This window comes from Erpetoichthys calabaricus, chromosome 4 (assembly GCF_900747795.2).
Source record: "Erpetoichthys calabaricus chromosome 4, fErpCal1.3, whole genome shotgun sequence".
NCBI lineage: Eukaryota > Metazoa > Chordata > Cladistia > Polypteriformes > Polypteridae > Erpetoichthys > Erpetoichthys calabaricus.
This window is the reverse complement of record NC_041397.2, coordinates 195,233,451-195,254,230: the sequence shown is the minus strand read 5'-3', so window position 1 is coordinate 195,254,230 and position 20,780 is coordinate 195,233,451. Positions and strand designations below refer to the sequence as shown.

Genomic DNA, 20,780 nt, shown 5'->3' with positions numbered 1-20,780 from the left:
AATTATCTGACCCACTCATAACCAGCTGTCTCATGTGCAGTTATTAGGAAAGAAAATGAACACAAATGCAGGAAGATTTTTCATAGTAGTGTTGCGGTACAATGAGGTGTGTTTCAACAATGCAGTTCTTACTACATCAGCACAGAAGAAATAAATGCACTTAAGACATATTTCAGTGTGCATACATGTTATATTGGAAAAGAATTGTGTATGACAGTTCAAGAATGACTTGCATAATACAGAGCACTTCATACATAAAGAAAATAACTGGAGATCATACATGCAGTGTTATTTGCACTATTGCAGTTTATTGTGTAGCGAATACATTATCATCATTATCAATAATTCACTTCACTCAAACAAACAAATTACCAGTGTTATAGATCTGCATTACTAGTGTCGTGCTGCTATAGAGATTCTAAATCTACTCCTCTAATGGTTTCAGAGGAGAAAATTATATAAACACTAGTCATTTAGCCCGTTACAATAACAGGCGCTAGAACAGTAGTGCATAAACATTAGTAGGAACAGTCTATATTAAATGGCAAGGGACTTTGACCTCATTCTTTTTGTTGGTCGTATTTTTCTTTCTTTCAGCCTTTCTTTTGTTGATGTTTACTTGCTGAGCTGACCGTTCTTCGTGGGCTGCTGCCGTGTATTGTGTGTCTTTAATTTTCTGTGACAGTAATACTGTCTTGTACGGCTCTATTCAATAAGAGCGCGCACGAAAAGGCGAGCTTCAAAAGGGCGACCTCAATGGAGTGCGGCGAATAAAGGTGTTCGTAGATAATTTAGTTCAAATGGCTCTGGAATATGTGAAGAGCAACAAAGGTGCAGATCTTTATTTACGCGCGCCTTTATTCGCCGCGCCCAATTGAGGCCGCCCTTTTGAGGCTCACCTTTTTGTGCGCGCCCTTATTGAAGGATGCCTGTGCGCACCCTTATTGAAGGATACGGTCTTGTACGTCCGCTGGCTTGTAAGTCCGTAATATACCTTTAATTTTCTCTGCCGGTAATACAGGCGTGCGCGTCGGTAATATGCCTTTAATATCCTCTGACAGTAATACTGGCTTGTATGTGGCTGTAATATGCGTCACTGTACTGTGTACTTTTAATTTCCTCTCGCAGTAATACTGGTTTGTATTTCCGTAAAACGCCTCTAACTTTCTCTGACAGTAATATCGCGCATCGCACCGTGCCCCGCGCATGTGCACTTCACCAGAAAACACCCACACACAGACACCTGGACGCACATAGGGATTTTATTAAAGAGGATATAAGTCTACCAGTCTCATGCAGGCAAGTAAGGATGGTGCTCAAAAGCCTTCTTTAAAATATAGGAGTGGATTATGTGCTCTAAAATGATAACTACCAGACTGACATAGATTTAGCTACCAAATCACAGTTCTACCTGTCCACTAAAGTAAAGCATCTTTTGTGTGCAATACTCCTTAATGATATGTGAAATAATTTTACAAATATGTATGCAAAGAAGTATAGCCAGAGTGTTTGAACAAGTTGGACTATATAGTTAATGTTATGGCTTTTGTGTCGTCTGGACTGGTGCCCAACTCACTATAGTTGTCAGCTACTTCGAGAGGCCTTTTTTTAAAATTACTATATAAAGCATCACTTAAAAAAAGCAAGTAATTGGAGAAAATATTTTATTACAATTGTGAAACGCCTTCATCTATGAAAAGTTCAAACATGTCCTCTCATGGGTCAGGGGAGACAAATAACATACACAATTCATAAAGTACAAGAACATTCAAGTTACTTTCAGTTGAAATTATTAAATGCCTTGCCTATAACCAAAAGCAAACGCCTACTTATGTAACTCGCATCAAAATAAAACCATAGACATCAGACTCTTTTTGTCATTTTCAAACACGCTTAATCCAGTCCAGGGTCATGGGGGGTGCTGGGGCCTATCTCTGGGAGCACAGGGCATACAGCAGGAACAAACCCTGGATAGGACACTAATCTATTGCAGGGAAAGTGCACACACACGGGTCAATTTAGCATCACCTAACATGCATGTCACTGGACACTGGGAGGAATCCGAAGCAAGAGCACAATCCACACAGACACGGAGAGATCATGCAAACTCCAAGCAGAAGAGGACCTGGGATGTAAACCCTGGTCTCCTTACTGCAAGGCAGCCACGCTACCACTGTGTCACCATGCCACCTAACTTGCATACAACTAATTAAGAAATTGCACATGTCCTTTGGACTAGCCAACAAAATTATCTCCAAAGGTCTCTTAAGCCTGCTTTACACCTCCTTTTTTTTTTTTGAAGATTCTTTAACAGATCTCTTTTCAGGGCTGCATTACTCCATATCTTTTCCACGTGAAATACTAAACTTCAGACATTGTTCATTTAGTAGTGTTTGATTAAGCACAATCGAATGGTAATGAGGTTAAACAATCCTGTTTGTAAATGTGTGTTTTCAACAAATGAATACAACCATATATGCAAAACTACTGGTCTATAAAAAAAACATATGCAATTGAAAAATAAAGATTAATATAAATATGTAAACAGTCCTCTATAAATACAAATAAATTAAGAACTTAATTTTATACTTTTATTTTCATATTTTACCTCTTAAATAAAACATGTTTAACTAAATCAAAATACAAATTATCACTATATTAAGAACTTTGCTTGCACCAACCTGTATACATCATGCTTTATGTCTGCATTCCGATTTTTTTCTTTAATTCTTTCAGGAGGAAGATAAGCTATTGTCCCACAGAAACCATCCCGGCTAATATCATCTGTACTTGAAAGGCCATTCCATTTAGCTAATCCAAAATCTGAAATCTAAGTTAAAAAAGTACAAATCAGTTAATATGATTCCTGCCACATAATTACTAAATATTCACCACATCATTTACAGGTATACTCCAATATTAATAACACAAACAACATTACTACTACTAATAATACATTTTCCCAAACTCAAAGCACTTTCAATCCAAAGAACTGTTGTCTGAATTTATTGCATAACCACATGCTCCTAAATCTACAGAAAATAAAGAACAGACTAAATATACTGGTACCAGGCTTTGTAGTATGATCTCAACAGTACATTTAATGTAATCGATTGCAAAGTATAACGTTATCAAGTAATAAAGAACACAAACTCAAAGTTAACTATTAAATACTGTATATTGTACCACAGTTACAGCCTATATTAGAGGAACAATTACAATATAAAAAATACTCAGTGTTGCATGTTGAATAGTTAAGTCTTGACAGTTGCTGATATCAAGGAGAAAAGTTTAAACCAGATGCAAACTGATGTGTTTTCAACAAACATTTGGAGCAGGTTTTAATAACTGAGCTGAACATGCACATTTCAAACCATTTTTTTTTTTTTTTTTTTTTTTTTAAAAACAGAAAGAAACTTGAGGATGTCAAGTACTGTTAAACACTAACGAAATAAACACAATTAAGATCTCAGTCCTCTTTGCTGCATTTTCTAAGAATCTATCAAATTGCGTGACATTTAAAAGGTATAACTATCAATTATTGCAAAAATTTCTTAATTAAACAAGCAAACAAAAAAATATATATATTTTTACTATGCAAAAAAAAAAAAAAAAGCACAAGATGAACAGGTAAACAAAAGAATGATAATAGTGTCAAAATACAAATGGACAAAAAAAAATAATTACTAATCCTTTTAATCCCATGAAAGTCATAAAGTCAAACTTGTAGTAGATCCCTGAAAAGAGATTTTACAAATATTTTAATGATGCCATTTGCAAGAAAATAAAGTAACAGACAGCTACCTCTTCATAGGCAGTGAAGAAAAGTGTACCCTTTGCCGAGTCTTGGAAAGATTTCGGAAAGCATGGAGACCTTTGCAGGAAACACATAAATACGAGCATCACACAGGTATTAGTGATGGGAAGAGAGTCATGGTAATTGCATACTATGTTTTATAGCATAGGTGAACAGCTAGTCATGTCTTATTCCCTGTTGACCTTTGTTGTTTTGGAGGCATTTCATGTGGCATATAATAAAGACAAAGTGAAATAATCAGTCTTGTTAGGCTCTCCGTGTACATAATAGTGTCTCAGTCCTTCATATTGGTGCTTACTATGATATGCTCAAACACAAGTTAATTGTTAGGGTATTTTCTTTCATGTTGATCTTTATTACCAATTAAATTGCATGTTGAAACCTTTTATATTCTTACCTAGAATTGCAGGGGTGATCTATGCCCAAGTAGTACCTTATCAAATTGGTTCATAGCACATACAGTATATTCCCTTAAATCAAATGGTCAAACAGCCTTCTTAGCCCTACACACACAGCGAAAATTGCCACACAGTGATACACAATACTAATGCACAAATAGAGCACTGCTGCAGAGTATATAACACTGATCTCTTGCATCATAGGCTCTGTGGGCGTTAAGTTGATGTCAGATTACATGTCTTTTTATCATAGGGTATGTCAGATTTGCCGATCACAATCACTGATCTCGTTGCTGCATCACGTCAAATTATATGACTGAAAATCACAGCCCATGTCACAATTACTGATTGAGTCTTCTGGCACAGTTGTGTCTGCTCATTTTTTCTGACAGCCAAAAGTGTGTTGCCCGACAGAGCTGGCGCTGTACGAAGGATTAACAGGTGCAATAAGTTTGGTAGTGATTATTGCCATTTACTTCTTTTTTTTCTATTCTGATATAGTGTGTAAAATATGAGACATCAAACAAACAAGCTTCTCCTCCATTTATGAGGATCACAGGTCCCGGGCTGACTGAGGGAGCCAGAGCTGTACTGACACTGTGTGAAGGGTTAATAACTGTAGTGCATTCAGATGCAATCTCTGATTTTTATTCATTCTGGTTAGTCCATAAAACACGAGTTAAATAAGCTTCTCTTATAATCTTGTTTCAAAATGTGTGTTCCTTATTCATCATTGCTACATTCTATGTATTGTACTTCTGGATGAGCATTCATTGGTTGTTAGCTCTCTAACTTATATAGCATGCCCCACAGATTAAAGAGAAAATCAAACAGGTTTGATTTTATTGTAGCCAGTTGCAAACTAATTGATCTCAGTTGTTATGTATTTCACATTAGGCCTATCATCTTCATGGGTGTGCACTCTGAACTGCATCTGACTGGCTGAGATTATGTAAATGAAGGCAACAACTGAAAATCTTTTGAAAAGTCATGTAACGTGACATGAGCTTTCATAGTGATAGAAGCTTGCAAAATGCACAGATTTTTTTGTAGTTGTTTAGAACCAATGTCTAGTATATATATATCTGTCTTTTACTTATTGCTAGTTTGTAGCCATTTGTTGTATTTTAGTTACATCCGCATCTTTTGTTTGGAGGGGGGTGTCTGTATAGGAGGCACAGTGGTCACATTTTTGGCCATAATTATCAGAAGACACAGTTTTCAGACTTAGCTTTCATGGACACTTAAAAGACCACAACACCATTATAATCTACTCAAAACTGGATCATCTTATAATTCCTTATTGATTTCAATGCATTTGGTGAAGTTCTACAAAATTTCTGCGTTTTCAACTCAAGGCAAAGTGAATTCAGCAGGGTTCACTCATCACAGCCAGGATTTTAGTTTTGACCAGAGAAGTGTAATGTGAAAGACTAATCAAAGCTGGCAGAGATTAAAACTTCTTTTAGACAAAAATATAATCTAACAGCAGTCACCAACTCTAAACTAACTGTAGTTGGGAACTGGGAATTCCCGTTTTAAACGACCTGGGTGGCAGCATAATATTTGACACCTGCGTACTATGTAATATTGTTCATGTTGATACTTTGTGGACAAATCTCAAATTAATTATAATTTTACAAAAGGTTAGGTGAACAGAAATTGACTAGCTATGTGAAAAGTTAATGGCTTGTTCTAGTCAAAACTCATATGGTCTTCTGTAAATTGCTATGACTGCTTGTACAAATCTACTAACATTTAAACAGCAAACAGAGTAGATTTAAAATATTAACTACTGCCAATATTAACTATTCTGACAAAGAAAAGCTGTCTTATCAGTACCTCTGGAGATCTTTTCAGCCAACTATTATCAGGCAATTCAATACTTTCTCCAAGTTAATTTTGAAATTTCTACACAACATACATTTTTATTTTTTTTTAGTGATTGGCTGTACTTTTGTTCTGCCAGGCTGTTGCCTTTTTTAATGTTTCTGGACTATACACATCTAAAATTTCCCCTCGGGATTAATAAAGTTCATCTAATCTAATATAAAATGGTCAGACAGACTTTTGATGAGGAAGAAAGAGGAGATGAAATATAGTCTAAAGCCTTAAAATTACTCTAACTGACCTCCATACCTTTAAACTCATGATATTATAGGTCATGACCTCTGGATGCCCTGCATATTGTAATGGTACATACATTACACTCAAAATAGCAGCACCAAACAAAATGGTGTCATTGAAATGTTAGTATCTTTTAAACGGCATTAAATAAAATTGTTTACAACAAAATGTTATCAAAATGAGATACAGGTCAGGTTGGGAAGCATGCACTGGTACAGCATGTTGCTGCACCAACCACATGGCGAAACTGCTCAGGATCCTGGTTGGCAACCCCCCCAGGCAGACACGCGGTCCAGTCCCACCCTCTAGAAATGACCCCCTACTTGCCGCAGCAAAGTGTTACGTGGGTGTCCCCTTGGCCTGGTCCAGCCTCTCAGGTCCTCGATAATGAGGATCCTATGAGCCGGATCACCCTCAGGGAATTGTGCCGTAACTGACACTCCCTCACAATGCATGCAATATGCTTCATTCAGGACTCATTCGACAAAGTCAAATCTGCGGCACCCAAGGATTCTCCAAAGAGACAATACTGAAAAGAGTCCAGTCTTCACCTCAAGTCACTGGATAGCGTCCATGTCTCACAAGACAGGAAGCATCAGGACTCTAAAGACTTGGACCTTCATCCTTTTGCACAGATATCGGGAGCACAACACCCCCCTTTCCAGTGACTTCATAACACCCCATGCTCTCCCATTCTGTCTACTGATATCACAAGAAGAGTCACCAGAGACATGAATGTCACTGCCAAGGTAAGTAAACCTCTCGACAAGGTCGACACTCTCCACAAACAGACACACTGCTGATGGCTGTGCCCAAGTGGTCATTAAAAGACTGGATCTTGGTTTTTATCCAGGACACTCACAAGCCCAGAAACTCAGACTCCCTGCTCAGTCTCTTAAGAGCAGGGGCACCAATTGACCACCGAGTGAAGTTGTGAATAAATTGTCTCCCTCACTGAGACATTACTCACCACGGTCAGAGCATACACTGAGACAACAGACAAGATACCTAGGGAGTGCCGTAATCGGTGTTTCATAATACACTCGTTGAAAGGAGTGACATCGGACACCATCTGAAAAGCCGATCCGATACAGCAACAGCTACTCCCCGAGTATGACAAACATCAGAGCAACCAGACTAATAAAAGGTGTATCCACCTACAGATATCTGGCCAGTCCCAGGTCTGCGTACCTCAGAGAGTGCCGCCACTGAAATATGGAGTTTATGCAGCTCCTCCGACAGCAGAGGAAGATGATCATCATGCTGGAGAGACAAGACGATCCACACGCCTACCCAGATGGGCCGCATGTGCTGCTGTGCAGTGGGCAACACCCACACATTGTAATGGTACACACAGATTCAACAATCTTTAAAACCTTTCCATGAGTCAGAATGCCAAAGAAAAAAAAAAAAAAAAAATGAAAAATTTAGCTGTAATAAACAAAAACATTTACATTATTACCTTGCACAGCATATTACTTGCTAGATAACACAAATAAAATACTATTTAAAATACACAAAAGAAATTATTATTAAAAGAAAGTGACTGACGCATTTTTCTAAAAAATTATTTTCAGGCATACAGGGAGGAAAAATGTCACAAAGTAATCCTAGCATATTAGTTTATTTACCTTTATTGTCCACAAGTGGAAATTTGCTTTGATCCAGTCATCAACTCGCAAATGCACATTCCTACATACATCCATCCATCCATCCATTATCCAACCCGCTATATCCTAACTACAGGGTCACGGGAGTCTGCTGGAGCCAATCCCAGCCAACACAGGGCGCTAGGCAGGAAACAAACCCTGGGCAGGGTGTCATCCCACCGCATTCCTACATACATAAAACCAGAATTCTATAATACTTACTTATTCAACAAAATTGAACTTGGCCTATTTAAAAGTTTTACTACAGCTGATATAAAACTATTTATACTTCAATTTGTTTTCAATTTTGGCGGCAAGTATTGCTCCCCAGAAGGTAAAATTTGGAAAGAACGTTTTCAGCAGTGTGTCTGGTCCTTTATAATCTCACCTGCTTTTCTTTTTGCTCTTCTGTATTACATTTCTTGAAGTGCTAATTCCAATTGTATGCAGTTGCATCACATACCTAGCTTTTTTTTGTGTTAGTCACATACAGACCCGAAAACCAGAACAGGAAACAAAAAACCAGTACACTATCAACATGACATGTATAATAGTTCCGCAGGATGCTAGTTGAAATGTTAACTTTTCTCAGTGTTCTTAATAGATAGCTGTTGACATTTTTTGTAACTATATTGTGTGTTTTCTTTAAAATTCAAGCTATTATCCAATAGAATGCCAAAGTACATAAAGCTACTAACTATCTCAACTTGTTCTCCCTTGAGGACCAGTGGTTGTACTGGTTCAGCATTCTTCCTAAAATGATTGAGCAGCTCTTTTGTTTTCCTCACATTTAATGGGAGGTTCTGTTCCTAGGACCACCTCTGCACTTTCTTGGCCTCTTCCACAAAATATGCCACATTGTTGGGAGTGTCTAAAATTGTGCTATCTACTATGTAACAATAACATTCTAGAAAGGAAATGGATGGGCAAAAATGTAAATGCCATACACGCCCCCCCCCCCCCCGAGCTTTTAGAAGCACTTTTAAAAGCAAAAATAAATCCCTCCGGTTACATTTTTCCATGTAAAATAAAGATGTACAAATCATGTTACTATTGGTGTAGTGAGCAGATGATGCTTATTTGTTGATGGCATAACAGGGAGGTGGTCTGGAATGGCTGGCAGCACAGCAGGGTTTTTGAAACTCAGGCTGCTGTTTTCATTCTGCATAGAAATATTGTCCATGCAAAAATCAGGCCTTTATCAGCTTATTTTCATAGTAGACAAACTGATCACATTTTGGCATTCTCTTGACCTATTGTCAAGAAATGTGGATCTGAAAATGTTACGATTCAGATAGCTCATGTGTATTCAGACCGACTACAGAAAATTAAATTACTGTAAACTGTAACCCAAAATATCAGAAATCTTGCAAACAAACATTTTCTAAACAATTAAGAACTGCTGAACTGCATATCAAGCTCAGTTTCAGTCCACTGAGATTTATAATCTTATTTTAAAAACTTAACAGTAGTAACTGGCCAAAGTCTCAGCATAACAAGACCAGGGCAATGGCTACAACTGAATGCCTGATTACTGAAGGATGAAGCATAAAGAGGAGACTCAAAGGCCAGTAGGCTACAGCCATTAATTGCTGGACAGAAAACGCAAAGATCTACTACCTTAGTTTGGTAGAGCTTAATGCAAAGTCTTACGATAATAGTAGGTGATTATCTTGCCAAACATGACCTCTCTTGGTTGAAAACATTCTGAATTTAAGGAAGGTAGTACAACAAAAAGATTTTTCCAAAACAAGTTAGTTCCTTATAAAACAACACATCAAAAAAATTCAAAATCACTAAAAAAGAAAGTTTCACAAGAGCATGACCTATGCATCCCCTAGGATCTGCTACTGTGAGATTAAAGGAAATGGTACACAAGTAGTATTATTTTTATTTATTTATTTATTTATTTTTTTAAAAGAGTAAGAACACATTTTTTCACAGCATTAGCATGAATACAGAAAATGAGAGTTAATTTTGTAGCATTCTGCTTACTCATCATGCAACGTCACTAACTACAGTAAGTATACTTTTGTCCCCTAAACATAATTTTTCCCCAACACAAACAACAAAGTGTAACAGAAAACACTGTTGAAAAGCATGTCAAGTAAAAAACAGTCATTTACGCATAAAGCAGCAGCATTACAAAAACTACTTTTTATTTCCTAATATAACAAAGCAGGAAAAGATTTACTAATGACAGTACAACTGATTAGTACAAAACCTTTACATATCTGCCAAGAACCTGCATAATTTTTAAAATAATACCGTCAGGAAAATTCAATTGAAAAATAAGTTTCTCGGTGGAACTGCATTTTGTCTGTGTTTTAGTTCCACATTACCTGTAATTTATATCCATACAAAAAAAATCACTTGCAAATTCAGTAATTTAACAAATATTTCTGAATTGTGTCATTTAAACAGAAACACTACAAATTATTTTCAAAATAATGTTTAGGTTTATTAAAGTTTCTAAAAAGAAGTTCAATGGCACATATAAAATAATTAATAACCACTTGGTATGAATATCAAGTATTATGAATGCAGGTCACCAAAACAGCATGAAGCAAATGCTAGCAAATCTGAAACTACTGAAGAATGAAATTTTGTATTTTAGGTAAGTCAGAGTTTCTGGAGCTTCAGCTGCAAAACCAAACAGACAATTTTGATTTTCTCTCTTTAGATCTGGATGAGAGCTGTGATGTCCACAACACAGTCCAGTTACTCATCTTTTTATGTGGGATAACGAAAGACTTGTTCATGGAGGTAAATGCATGCTAAGACAAGCTGGGACTAAATTGGGACAAACTGGCAGGTGTTACAACTGATGGTTGTCCAGATTGGACAGGGAAATATGTTGGACTTTTTACGCGAATGCAAGAAAGTGACTGAAATGAACCCAGAACAAAAACTGGTATTTTTGCATTGTAGGTGTTCTGTAAGGCAGAGCTAAAAATGAACCATGTTACTGATGTAGTAACTAAAATAGTTAACATCATCAGGGCAAAAGCATTGAATCACAGTCAGTTTGCTGCACTTTTGGAGGAGCATGAAACTGAACATTGTGTCACATGCTACCACTAGACCAGATTTTTCTAACTGAACACAAGAAAAATAACCAAAAAATGGCAAATCAAGTAATTAGAAAAATGTAAATAAAAAAAAAATTGTAATAGCACTGATGAACTTTTTATATACAATTAAATTTAACGCTGCTCTTTGAAATACTGCAAAAACATGCACATTTTAAAAAATATTTTTGTGAATTTTGATTAAATAGTGATGTAATGTTGGCATTTTTACTATGACTATTCCACATTTCCATACCTAATTGTAACATCTACTCTTACCAGTAACAGCTAATCAAAACCATACACTTTACTACTTTCTATAAAGGGATAATATTAACATGGATCAGAATTAAGTTCAGCCTATTGGTTCAACATTCCAAAACAGTCTCAGCTTCTTATGTGGCCCCTTGGCAAATTTAATTACTCATCCCTCTTTAAGGCAAACAGATACCTTACACTTACATACATCATAGTATATGAATGTATTACTTATTTGAAACATCACTGATGAGAAAGAGCTCGGACATAAACCGCAGGTATAAGAATGCAAAGCTAGGATACAAAAAAACTTAACACCGCAAAACTCACAATGGATAATACTAATTGGCACAGCCAAAAATCAAGGAAATTCTGTGTCTCTGTATGGGAATACACTGTGCATAATGTATTATTTCACAGACAAAACTGTTTGCTGGTTAATGACATTTTTGTTTAAAATGTTTTGATTACCTGAAATCAAAGCCACAATAATTTCTCTTCCGGCATAGTATCTTCCCATTCCTTACACTGTATTATTACTTAGCTATTGCCTAAAACTGATATAAAACAAAAGAAAAAAAAGTATCTTTTGCAATAGATTTTTGAATGAACATTTGCATATGTTGTTTAAATAATTATGAGCGCTTATCCAAGATTACAGTAACCAAATGAGCTATAAATTCTGTAAATCCATTACCTTAACATGATAATGAGCATCCAGTAGTATGTTGGCTGGCTTCAAATCCAGATGAAGCAAAGGAGGATTCATACAGTGAAGAAAATTCATTCCCACTGCAGTTTCATGAATAATGCGAAATCTTAGTTCCCAGGGTAGAGGCTCAGCAGCTAGGAGCTTTTCGAGTGATCCAGTCTCCATATACTCCATTACAAGTCCCACCGGATCTTTACAAATTCCATACACAGGAAGAATGTATCGAAACTTGGCCATTTCCATTTTTTTTGCCTCTTCTAAAAGCTCACTACGTTCTCTGTAAGAAAAGTATTATAAATGTAATATTATTAATAAAAGAAAAGTTATCATATAGGTTGCAGCATTTATATTTGGCAAGTCCCATGCAACTACCCTTTGGGTAGCATCAACACTGCTTTCCTACAAAGGAGGTACAACAGAATGGGTTAATGAACTTCATAATGGAGAGATGACAGAGCCATAAAACCAGCTGGAAGATAATAGTAGGAAGAATTATGACATTGAAGTTGAAGCTTAGATATTTTTTTTAATAACTTTTGTGGTAACAGAATGAATTGTTAAACAAAATGGTCAGTAGGGAGTAACAACAAATTGTTGGACTGTGTACAAATAGCTATAGAAGACAAGCTACATCTAACAAGAAATATCAAAATAATGAATAATCTGAGATACAACAAGAATACCAGCTTAGTTATAAACCAGAACAGCTATACTATTTCAAATGAACTAGGGACAAAAGTAAGTACTTTAGAGAACAGCCGTAGAAGAAATTTGCCAAAAATAGTGATGCCCTTATTTATCAATTTAGTTTCATGTTATTTATTAATTTCTTGCTTTCTGTTTTGCATGATTACATATAAATATCCATGGATCTCTTCAGAATTTCATATATTTACTATAACACAAAGTCATGTTACTTGCAGAAATTCTCAGATGATTCTGCACTCATGTGGTGTATTAATAAAAGCGATGAGACAGTATAGAAGTCAGGTGGAGATTGAACTTTGTTTCTTGGTGCAAAGAGAATTGTTTGCATCTTAATATCAGCAAAGCCAAGGACCCTGTTACTGACTTTTGCCACACCAAAGAGCCTCTATGTCCAGTCACAGTTCTGGAAGTAGATGCAGAGGTGGTTCATATTAATGAGAGGTTGAACTGATCTCTGAACACAGAGAAAGTATATGTTTTTTTAATGTGGGAAGTGACATCCTTCATGTCTTCTATACCTGTACGATGACCAGTGCAATTTTCTAAACTGTGGTGTGATGGGCCAGTAACATCACTTCAGAAAAGTCCCACCAAATCAACAAGCTAATTAAAAGGGTGAGCTCAGTTATGGGACACACTCTACCCAAACCCGGAGGTAGTATCAAAGGAGAGAGTTAAAACAAAACGGAGTGCCATTATGAACAACTAGCCGACGCCCACCGTAGCATACGGCGGTGTAAGAATAGGAATGGAAAACGGTGAGAAAGAAATTCAGAAATCAAGTAGAAAGACGCAGTGTGCATGTAGAATTTCCGGCCAAGTAGGATTACATGTGAAAGTGATAAATAAATCAGGCTTTCCGAATTTACATACTACGGCCATGGCATCCTGATAGTTTTTTGCATATATCTTGGACTTCCTGGATTTGTGGATGGTAATATATTAATTTTGCCTACACGTATGTTGTTATTTTCAGCGTTTGCTTGCAGTGCGTCTGTATTCAAACATTGTATTGTTCCACGCGCAGATCTAGTTGATATAATCCGAGATAGCCCCTCTGTTTTAACATACGATAGATAGATGCACTAAGTACTTTAAGCCAACAAATTATGTACTTGAAGTGCGTCTAGAAATGCTATTTTATATCAATAGCAAAATGTCTGCTTAATGCTTCACTGTGACTGCAAAGTCAGAATGTTTTCTTTTTAATTTTCTTCTATTTATTCATTTACTTACTTATCTACATATTAATGTATTTATTTATTTAAACAGCTTCTGTAAAAAGGCATTTCTCTTTGGGGAGATATAAAGCTCCATTTATCTACTTTTCGTTAACATACTCATTCAGTACTGAAAATGCTTAATAAGCATTTTTAAAATAACAATAGGGTCTAACTTTATTAATATAAAATTTCTCTCCGATTAAAAAATATCAATTTAAATATAGCAAGGCAAATGTAGTTGCTTAAAGCCTGTTACGTAATGACAAAGCAACACCATATACAGTATATACACATAATAAAGTAAAGTTAACCTGAAGAGTAAACAAAAACAAAACATTTTGGATATTTACAATTAAAATTATTCAAACATACATTCAAAACAAGTAGTCTGACATCTATACAACATATTTAAACAAATAACAGTTGTATTTTACCCAGTTATACTAATATAAGCTACCCATTTCCATAACAACAACCAGTGGGAAAAAGAAAACACAGAAAAAGAACATTTGCCAGTTTTTACGCACTTGGTCTTCTTAAAAATGTTCTTTCTAGGGTGAAACCTACTACTGTGTAATGAAACACACCTTAAAAGATCTGGATGTAATTTTAACATATTTCAAAAATTATTTTAAAATGATTTTAGCTCTAGGTGTTATGAAGACAAAGTGCATACATTTTCACATACAACCAAGCTTAATCTCGTCTTAAACTAGGGGACAAAGTGCTTGCCACTTCGCCACTCACGTATGGGGAAGCGGATGTACAATTTAAACAGATTGCTATTTTCATGGAAATTGTTACATAAGCATAATACAACTATTTTTCATTACATCGAGTAATTAGCAATAGTAAAATGTAATAAGTTGAAAGAAAATTATGTTTCATGTTGCGTTAGAGGTATTTGTTGCGTTATATGTTTTCGTTCTGTTTGGCTTTGAAATTAACATGCAAATACTTTTTAAACTTACACTTTTACTGTAAAAACAATATTTGGAATTAACTTTTCTTCAATATCGTATTGAATTTTGATTCCGTGTTTGGACTTACATTGTGACAATGCAACGTATAACAACCCGTGAGTAAATATAGTTTCTTTCACTCTAATGAATCAACTTTTTCAAATGTTTGTCTCTGTGATTTGTTAATTATCATAGCAAAAGCTTTTCTAACAGGAAACTGTAAACGTTTTAAACGAATGTCATATCAAGATATCCTTTGGTGTATAATGTTATCTGTGGAATATGTACTACATTACCTTCCTTGTTGCCTGTTAAAATTTTGTGTTAAGAATTGTTCGACCAATTTTCAATACAACTAATCTTGTCCAACTGCATAGCCATTCACTCATCCATAAATTACATAATAACATTACGATACATCCTTCTTTCAACATCAATTCGGATGGTGTTAATGGTTGTAGATATTCTACGGGATATTGTAAGTTGATGTTTTCATCTTCTGCACCATCACCACCAACTTTTTCAGCATAGTCTATTGATACGCATTTAACCAATTTGCCCTGTAACTGATCAACAATTTTTGCATTAATTCGTTTGACTTAGTTGTTTCTCGGTGCTAGGACTGCCCATGTACTCATTTCTTCTGTTGATAACCCTTCGGGATAAAATTCTTCAATAAGACTTGGACATAATAAGTCTTCTTTAATTGGGAACTTAAAGTGAGATAAACATAAAAATTTATAAGAGCTGAGAGCACAAGAACTGTGTCTGACAAAAACAAACATTCACATGAATGAGACGTAAGAGGACCATGGCCATGGACTGTTAACCGGAAATGGTTGGGAGGAGGGCGGGAAAACTCTACCAACTTGAAAAAATCTCTTGGCAATAGTCTCATCTCATCTCAAGATTCTTTTATAATAGAGAGATACAAAATGCAAAACCAGAGTAAAAAAAATAAAATAAAATAAAACAGTCAATTGATTAGGGATAAGGGAAGTGGGTCATCTGAGGTTTTGACAAGTACCAACCAACAATTGTTTTAATATATTAAACAAAAGTTTGGTATTTATGGACTAACTACAAACCTTACACAAGGAAGTACCTAATGTTAAAGAAGCACTTTCACCTAAGGGGTATACTTAATTGGAATTGATGCATGTGTTTTGCAAGAATGATATTTAGTCTAAGAACAAAAAGTCACTATTACTAGCATAGCTACTGGATGGATTTTTTTTCCTGAACAGAAAAAAAATACAAACATAGGAAGGGCTTGATGCCAAACCAAGCTTTAACATATTTAAAATCACTAAATTAAAAGTGGAATTTCTCATTACTTATTTTTACATTTTCACATTAAATGTACTAGTCGTCAGATTAACATCCAGCCATGAATCTATTTCTTTTCCACTTATCCAATTGAGGGTTGAGGAGAATGAAGCCTACCCTGGTTAGAGTGACAGACCATAATAGTGCCTGAATAGTGTCTGAATGGATCAGATAGTGCAAATAGAGATGAAGTTTATCGAATTTATGTCTGTTCAATGTTTAATATTTACTTAAATAAAGTACTAATCTTATTTAGATGTGTGTAACATTAATTGACTGCCAAAATGAGGCAGCACTGCCTTAATAACACAATATGAAACTGAAAAGTTGTGAATGCAATGTATAATCAGTCAAGTATATTATGCTTAATATCCTGAAAACTGATAAAATAGCTGCAAGTACAAATTCAACACAAGACCCTGTAAAAAAAGGGAAGAATAAAAATATGAATTGGCCCTATTGGGATTTTTAGATTGACAGTTAAATTGCAGCATGTTTATTTCACACAGAAGTGTATTTAAAATCAAGAGTTGGCTCAAAGTAAATCCTACAACAGATGTAGCGCTAAAGAAAACCAGGATTATAGTTCCTATTACAAAGTTCCACAGAAAATTCTTTTTGAAAATACAAACACTTATAAATGGATGTCATACATATTACTAGAAAAATCATTATTTAAGCTTTAATGGATGCTGTTTAAGGTTAACACTGGTGAACCACTAAGCTTTTCACACGATTTGGCCAAACCTTTTATTCACTTTTTTTTTTTTTTTTTTTTTTTTTTTTTTTTTTAAATACCTGCCGTTTCTGTGACCTAACCCAGGATAGGCCACCAGTTCATTCTATGCTATACTTATGCACACATTCATACTCCATAATGGCAGAAGGAGTTGTTAATCAACCTAGAAGAATATTTTTGGGCTAACATAGGAATTCATGAAATGAAAAAGAATGACCACACACAAAAGGCACACCACTTTAGTGCCTTAAATGAGGATTTAAGCATTATAAAAAGGTACCACTGACTGCTGTAACAACATATCATTATAAATTGCATCTAAATTCAAAATGCAGCAAAATGCTATGAAATAAATCTGTTTTGTTGAAAGAAACTCCTTCTGCTCAGCCTATATTGTATATTGAAATATCATATACAAGAAAAAAAAAACTATCAATACAAGCAAAGAAAATGTTACAATTACCTAAAGACAAACATTAATAAATTAGGTTTAAAACACAAAAAATTAATCTTTAATAGAAATTGAAGATTTTCTGTATCATAACTGTAGTAATATACCCCTTACTTGTGTATCTACAGAACCCCATAATAACAATAGGTTAAGTATATTAGCACCAGTCATCATTTTACTAGTTAAAAGAAGAAAAAAATGACATATTTCTGAACAAATTGAAAAATGAATGCTGACAAAATGTTGCAAATTCTATTTTATTTTTCTTTAACAATGTAATACATCTATGAATACATTTGCTCTTCGAAACACTTAATACATAAAGCATAGCTTACTTGCTTTGAATCTACACAGGAATAGCAGCCTTCAAAAACCTGACCTTTGAGTCTTTTTCCTGTTTAATGATGATGGCTGTAATAATTGACCAATGAAGGACACATTCTGTTTACTTTTATTTTGTTCTTTAGACCTGAGGGATACTGCTCTGGTACTTCAAACAAATGAAGTGATCCTTCTAATCAGTCTAATTTCCTTGTACTAATTAATTTCAAAGATTTACCCCATTTTCCCCAACATTCACTCTAACATAACTGAAATGCACAGACAGCTAACGGTACAAATGAGTCCCAACCTCACAAACGCGTCATTGTATTCTCTCTTTTTTCCTCCACCCTTTTAAATGACAAAAATCACCAAAGGGCACAACTCACCTTTACTTCTTTGAAACAAAAGATGTAGGTCTTAAAGTATGCAGTTGCAAAAAGGCTTTATTAGGAATATACTTTTGCTTTAAAGCCCTATCCCATTCTTAAAGAAAAAACACACCAAGGTGTAATTTGATTGTGCTTGGATGATGACTGCGAGAATAATTGTGACTGCTGCTCTTGACGCTGCAATGTGATTCACCCTTATGTCGAAATATCTACTTTTTAGGACTGGAAATTGACTGCCCTTCAAACATATTAAGAATTAATACTGCCCTGTGATGTTAAAACATACTAGAAAACTGTCAATAGAGTGAACCGCATAAAATGTAAAAAGTCACGCCACTTTAAAATCTGCTCCCAGATAAAGGAAAATGAATCACGGGGCTCAATTAAGAACATTAATTGGTCACTGATTAGGAGCTGGAGTCTTATTCTTACACTACTCTTCGCGGCACTGGTAAACAATGTCTAAAGTACAGTTTCATCGATCCTTTTACGCATTTACTGAATCCATCTATTATGGTTCAGAGTTCGTGCAGCCCAGAAAAAGGAGTGCCTTCCACCAAGGTATGGGGTGAACAAGTTCTTTTAAATACAGCTTGTTTACAAACGAAACTAAAGTTAATGTCCAAAAATAACCAGCGGATAGTGTTTTGCCCCTAGACGATTCAGCTAAGACCCACACAGGAAGTTTTACATTTACAGGTGAGGCTTACGGCGACAGAATTCTGAGCTAGACAGATCACACTGCCCTAAAACAAACCTATGTTGGTTCTACCTTGCACAGCACGCATCATCACTAGAAGCTTTGCACATAAAACGTGAACGCAGTACAAAATAAGTTATCTTTACCACACTGTTTTATTAATTTAAACCTTAAAGGATCACTATTTTAGAAATAAGTAGGATTTGGGGTGTTAAGGAAAATGCGTTGCGCTGATTCTTAAGGGCGCTATATATAACCTTGTGTACGCCTCTTTTTTTCCCCTAAACTATAAGTAGGCAGCAATCATCGCGCAAAAAACACTTGATTCACTAATTAGCTACAGTATAACACAAAAGGTGATGTTCCCAGGTGACCGCTGCTAAAATATTTGAGCAACCTGACCACATTATGGTCCGAAGGCCTCTGTTTACTTTTGCAAGGCTACCATGTTTTGTTGCGTCAATACATTTTTTTTTACATCTTAAAACAAAAAATGCACCCACTCCCAAAATTAATAGGTACTTACTTTTCATCTACGTGATGACTTGGGGGGCATTTGATTGCCAGCCATGCTTTCCACTGGACGTGTCGCACTTTGAAAACTTGCCCAAAGCCTCCAGAGCCGATTTTTTCCCATTTTTCTAGCTCAGTTGAGGCAAAAGTTTTCAGCAGCCCCATGGCCAGTGAGGAGCTGTCCATACTGTCAGTGCTAATCATTTGTCTGCTGCCCTAGCACAGCCTTCACTTTTGCGCAACTCCCCTCGAGTCGCTTTTGCCCCCAAACCCTTCTCCTTGCTATGTGCCCTGAACGTTCTCCCGCTGTGCCCTGCCCAGGTGTGAAGGGAGTGGCCGACAAGCACTCGCCTCTGACGTCATTTCCGTCAAGAGGTGCTGTAAACCTGTGGGAGAGGCGTGGCGTGGCGTGTCGCCAGCCGGGCCAGGAACTTCGTTTATGCTTGAATTTGCCAAATAGCTGTCAATTAATAGCTTTGTTTGACATTCAGAACATTCTTGTGTGCAATTCAGAATGTTCAGGCAACAACAAAGAAAGCAAAGAAAAAACAAAAGAGTAAGCATCTTTACATAATTAAAGACACTGCGTAATTTGGCAAAATCAGCCAGGTCGTCTATTTTCTCATAGTGAAGTATATAAAAAGGTACAGTATATCACTTTTAAAATAAGAACAACTATCATTCAATAAGATTACATACAGTAATTTTCATCAGATACATTTGGGCTTTGGGGGGCCGGAGGGTTTAGGGGTTAAGACGAACCATAAAAAGTAGTTGTATTTTTTAGCGTCACAAACATACTGCTCTATATATACACCATATCCTAATACATTGTTCATAATATAATGTTACAGTAAAATCTCACAATAACAAGTTATAACACTTTAAAAATTCGAAAAGGACACACGTTCCGTTTAATGTCATATCATAGTTGTGACAAAATAGACACCTTCATATTTTTAAACAAATTACAGCAATGTATGCATGGCCTGAGATGTTCTGGGATTAGGCTGTTTTGAAAGACATGCCGGTTAAGTTGATTAGCAATGCCAGTTGAGTGGCCACTGATGTGTAAAAGTATGTTTGTGTGTGTTTATTCTTTGAAGGGCTCTAGTCCTGTCCAACTATTGTTCACGCCTTGCGCCCGATGAGCTTCTCTACGTCCCAGCTCGGTGGGTATAGAAAATCGATGGATTGATGGACATTTTTGTTTATGAAATATTTTGTCACGATGTATGTGACGTGTGACTGAGTTTTACCCAGATCGCCGCACCGCTGTTTGCACAGACCTGTTCGTGGACACATGCATTAAAATAGCTACTTGAGGGTCGGTTTTGCAGGCATGAGTGGCTATTTAAGGTGTACAAAAATGAAATACTGAATACAAAATATACAAGGAAACTTCAAGCT

The 20,780-nt window shown here is 35.9% G+C and overlaps 1 protein-coding gene across 1 annotated transcript in view; it reads right to left on the bottom strand.

The window, feature by feature from the left end:
- The window catches only part of ripk4 (receptor-interacting serine-threonine kinase 4), a 36,893-nt gene extending 17,179 nt beyond the window's left edge, over positions 1 to 19,714 (bottom strand). Inside the window, exons 1-3 of the mRNA XM_028800134.2 lie at positions 19,384 to 19,714; positions 12,018 to 12,309; positions 2,682 to 2,830 (exon numbers count right to left, since the gene is read on the bottom strand). Coding sequence (XP_028655967.1) covers positions 2,682 to 2,830; positions 12,018 to 12,309; positions 19,384 to 19,574 — 632 coding nt within the window. The 5' untranslated portion in view covers positions 19,575 to 19,714. The remainder of the gene's footprint in view (positions 1 to 2,681; positions 2,831 to 12,017; positions 12,310 to 19,383) is intronic.
- Between the last annotated feature and the right edge of the window lie 1,066 nt (positions 19,715 to 20,780).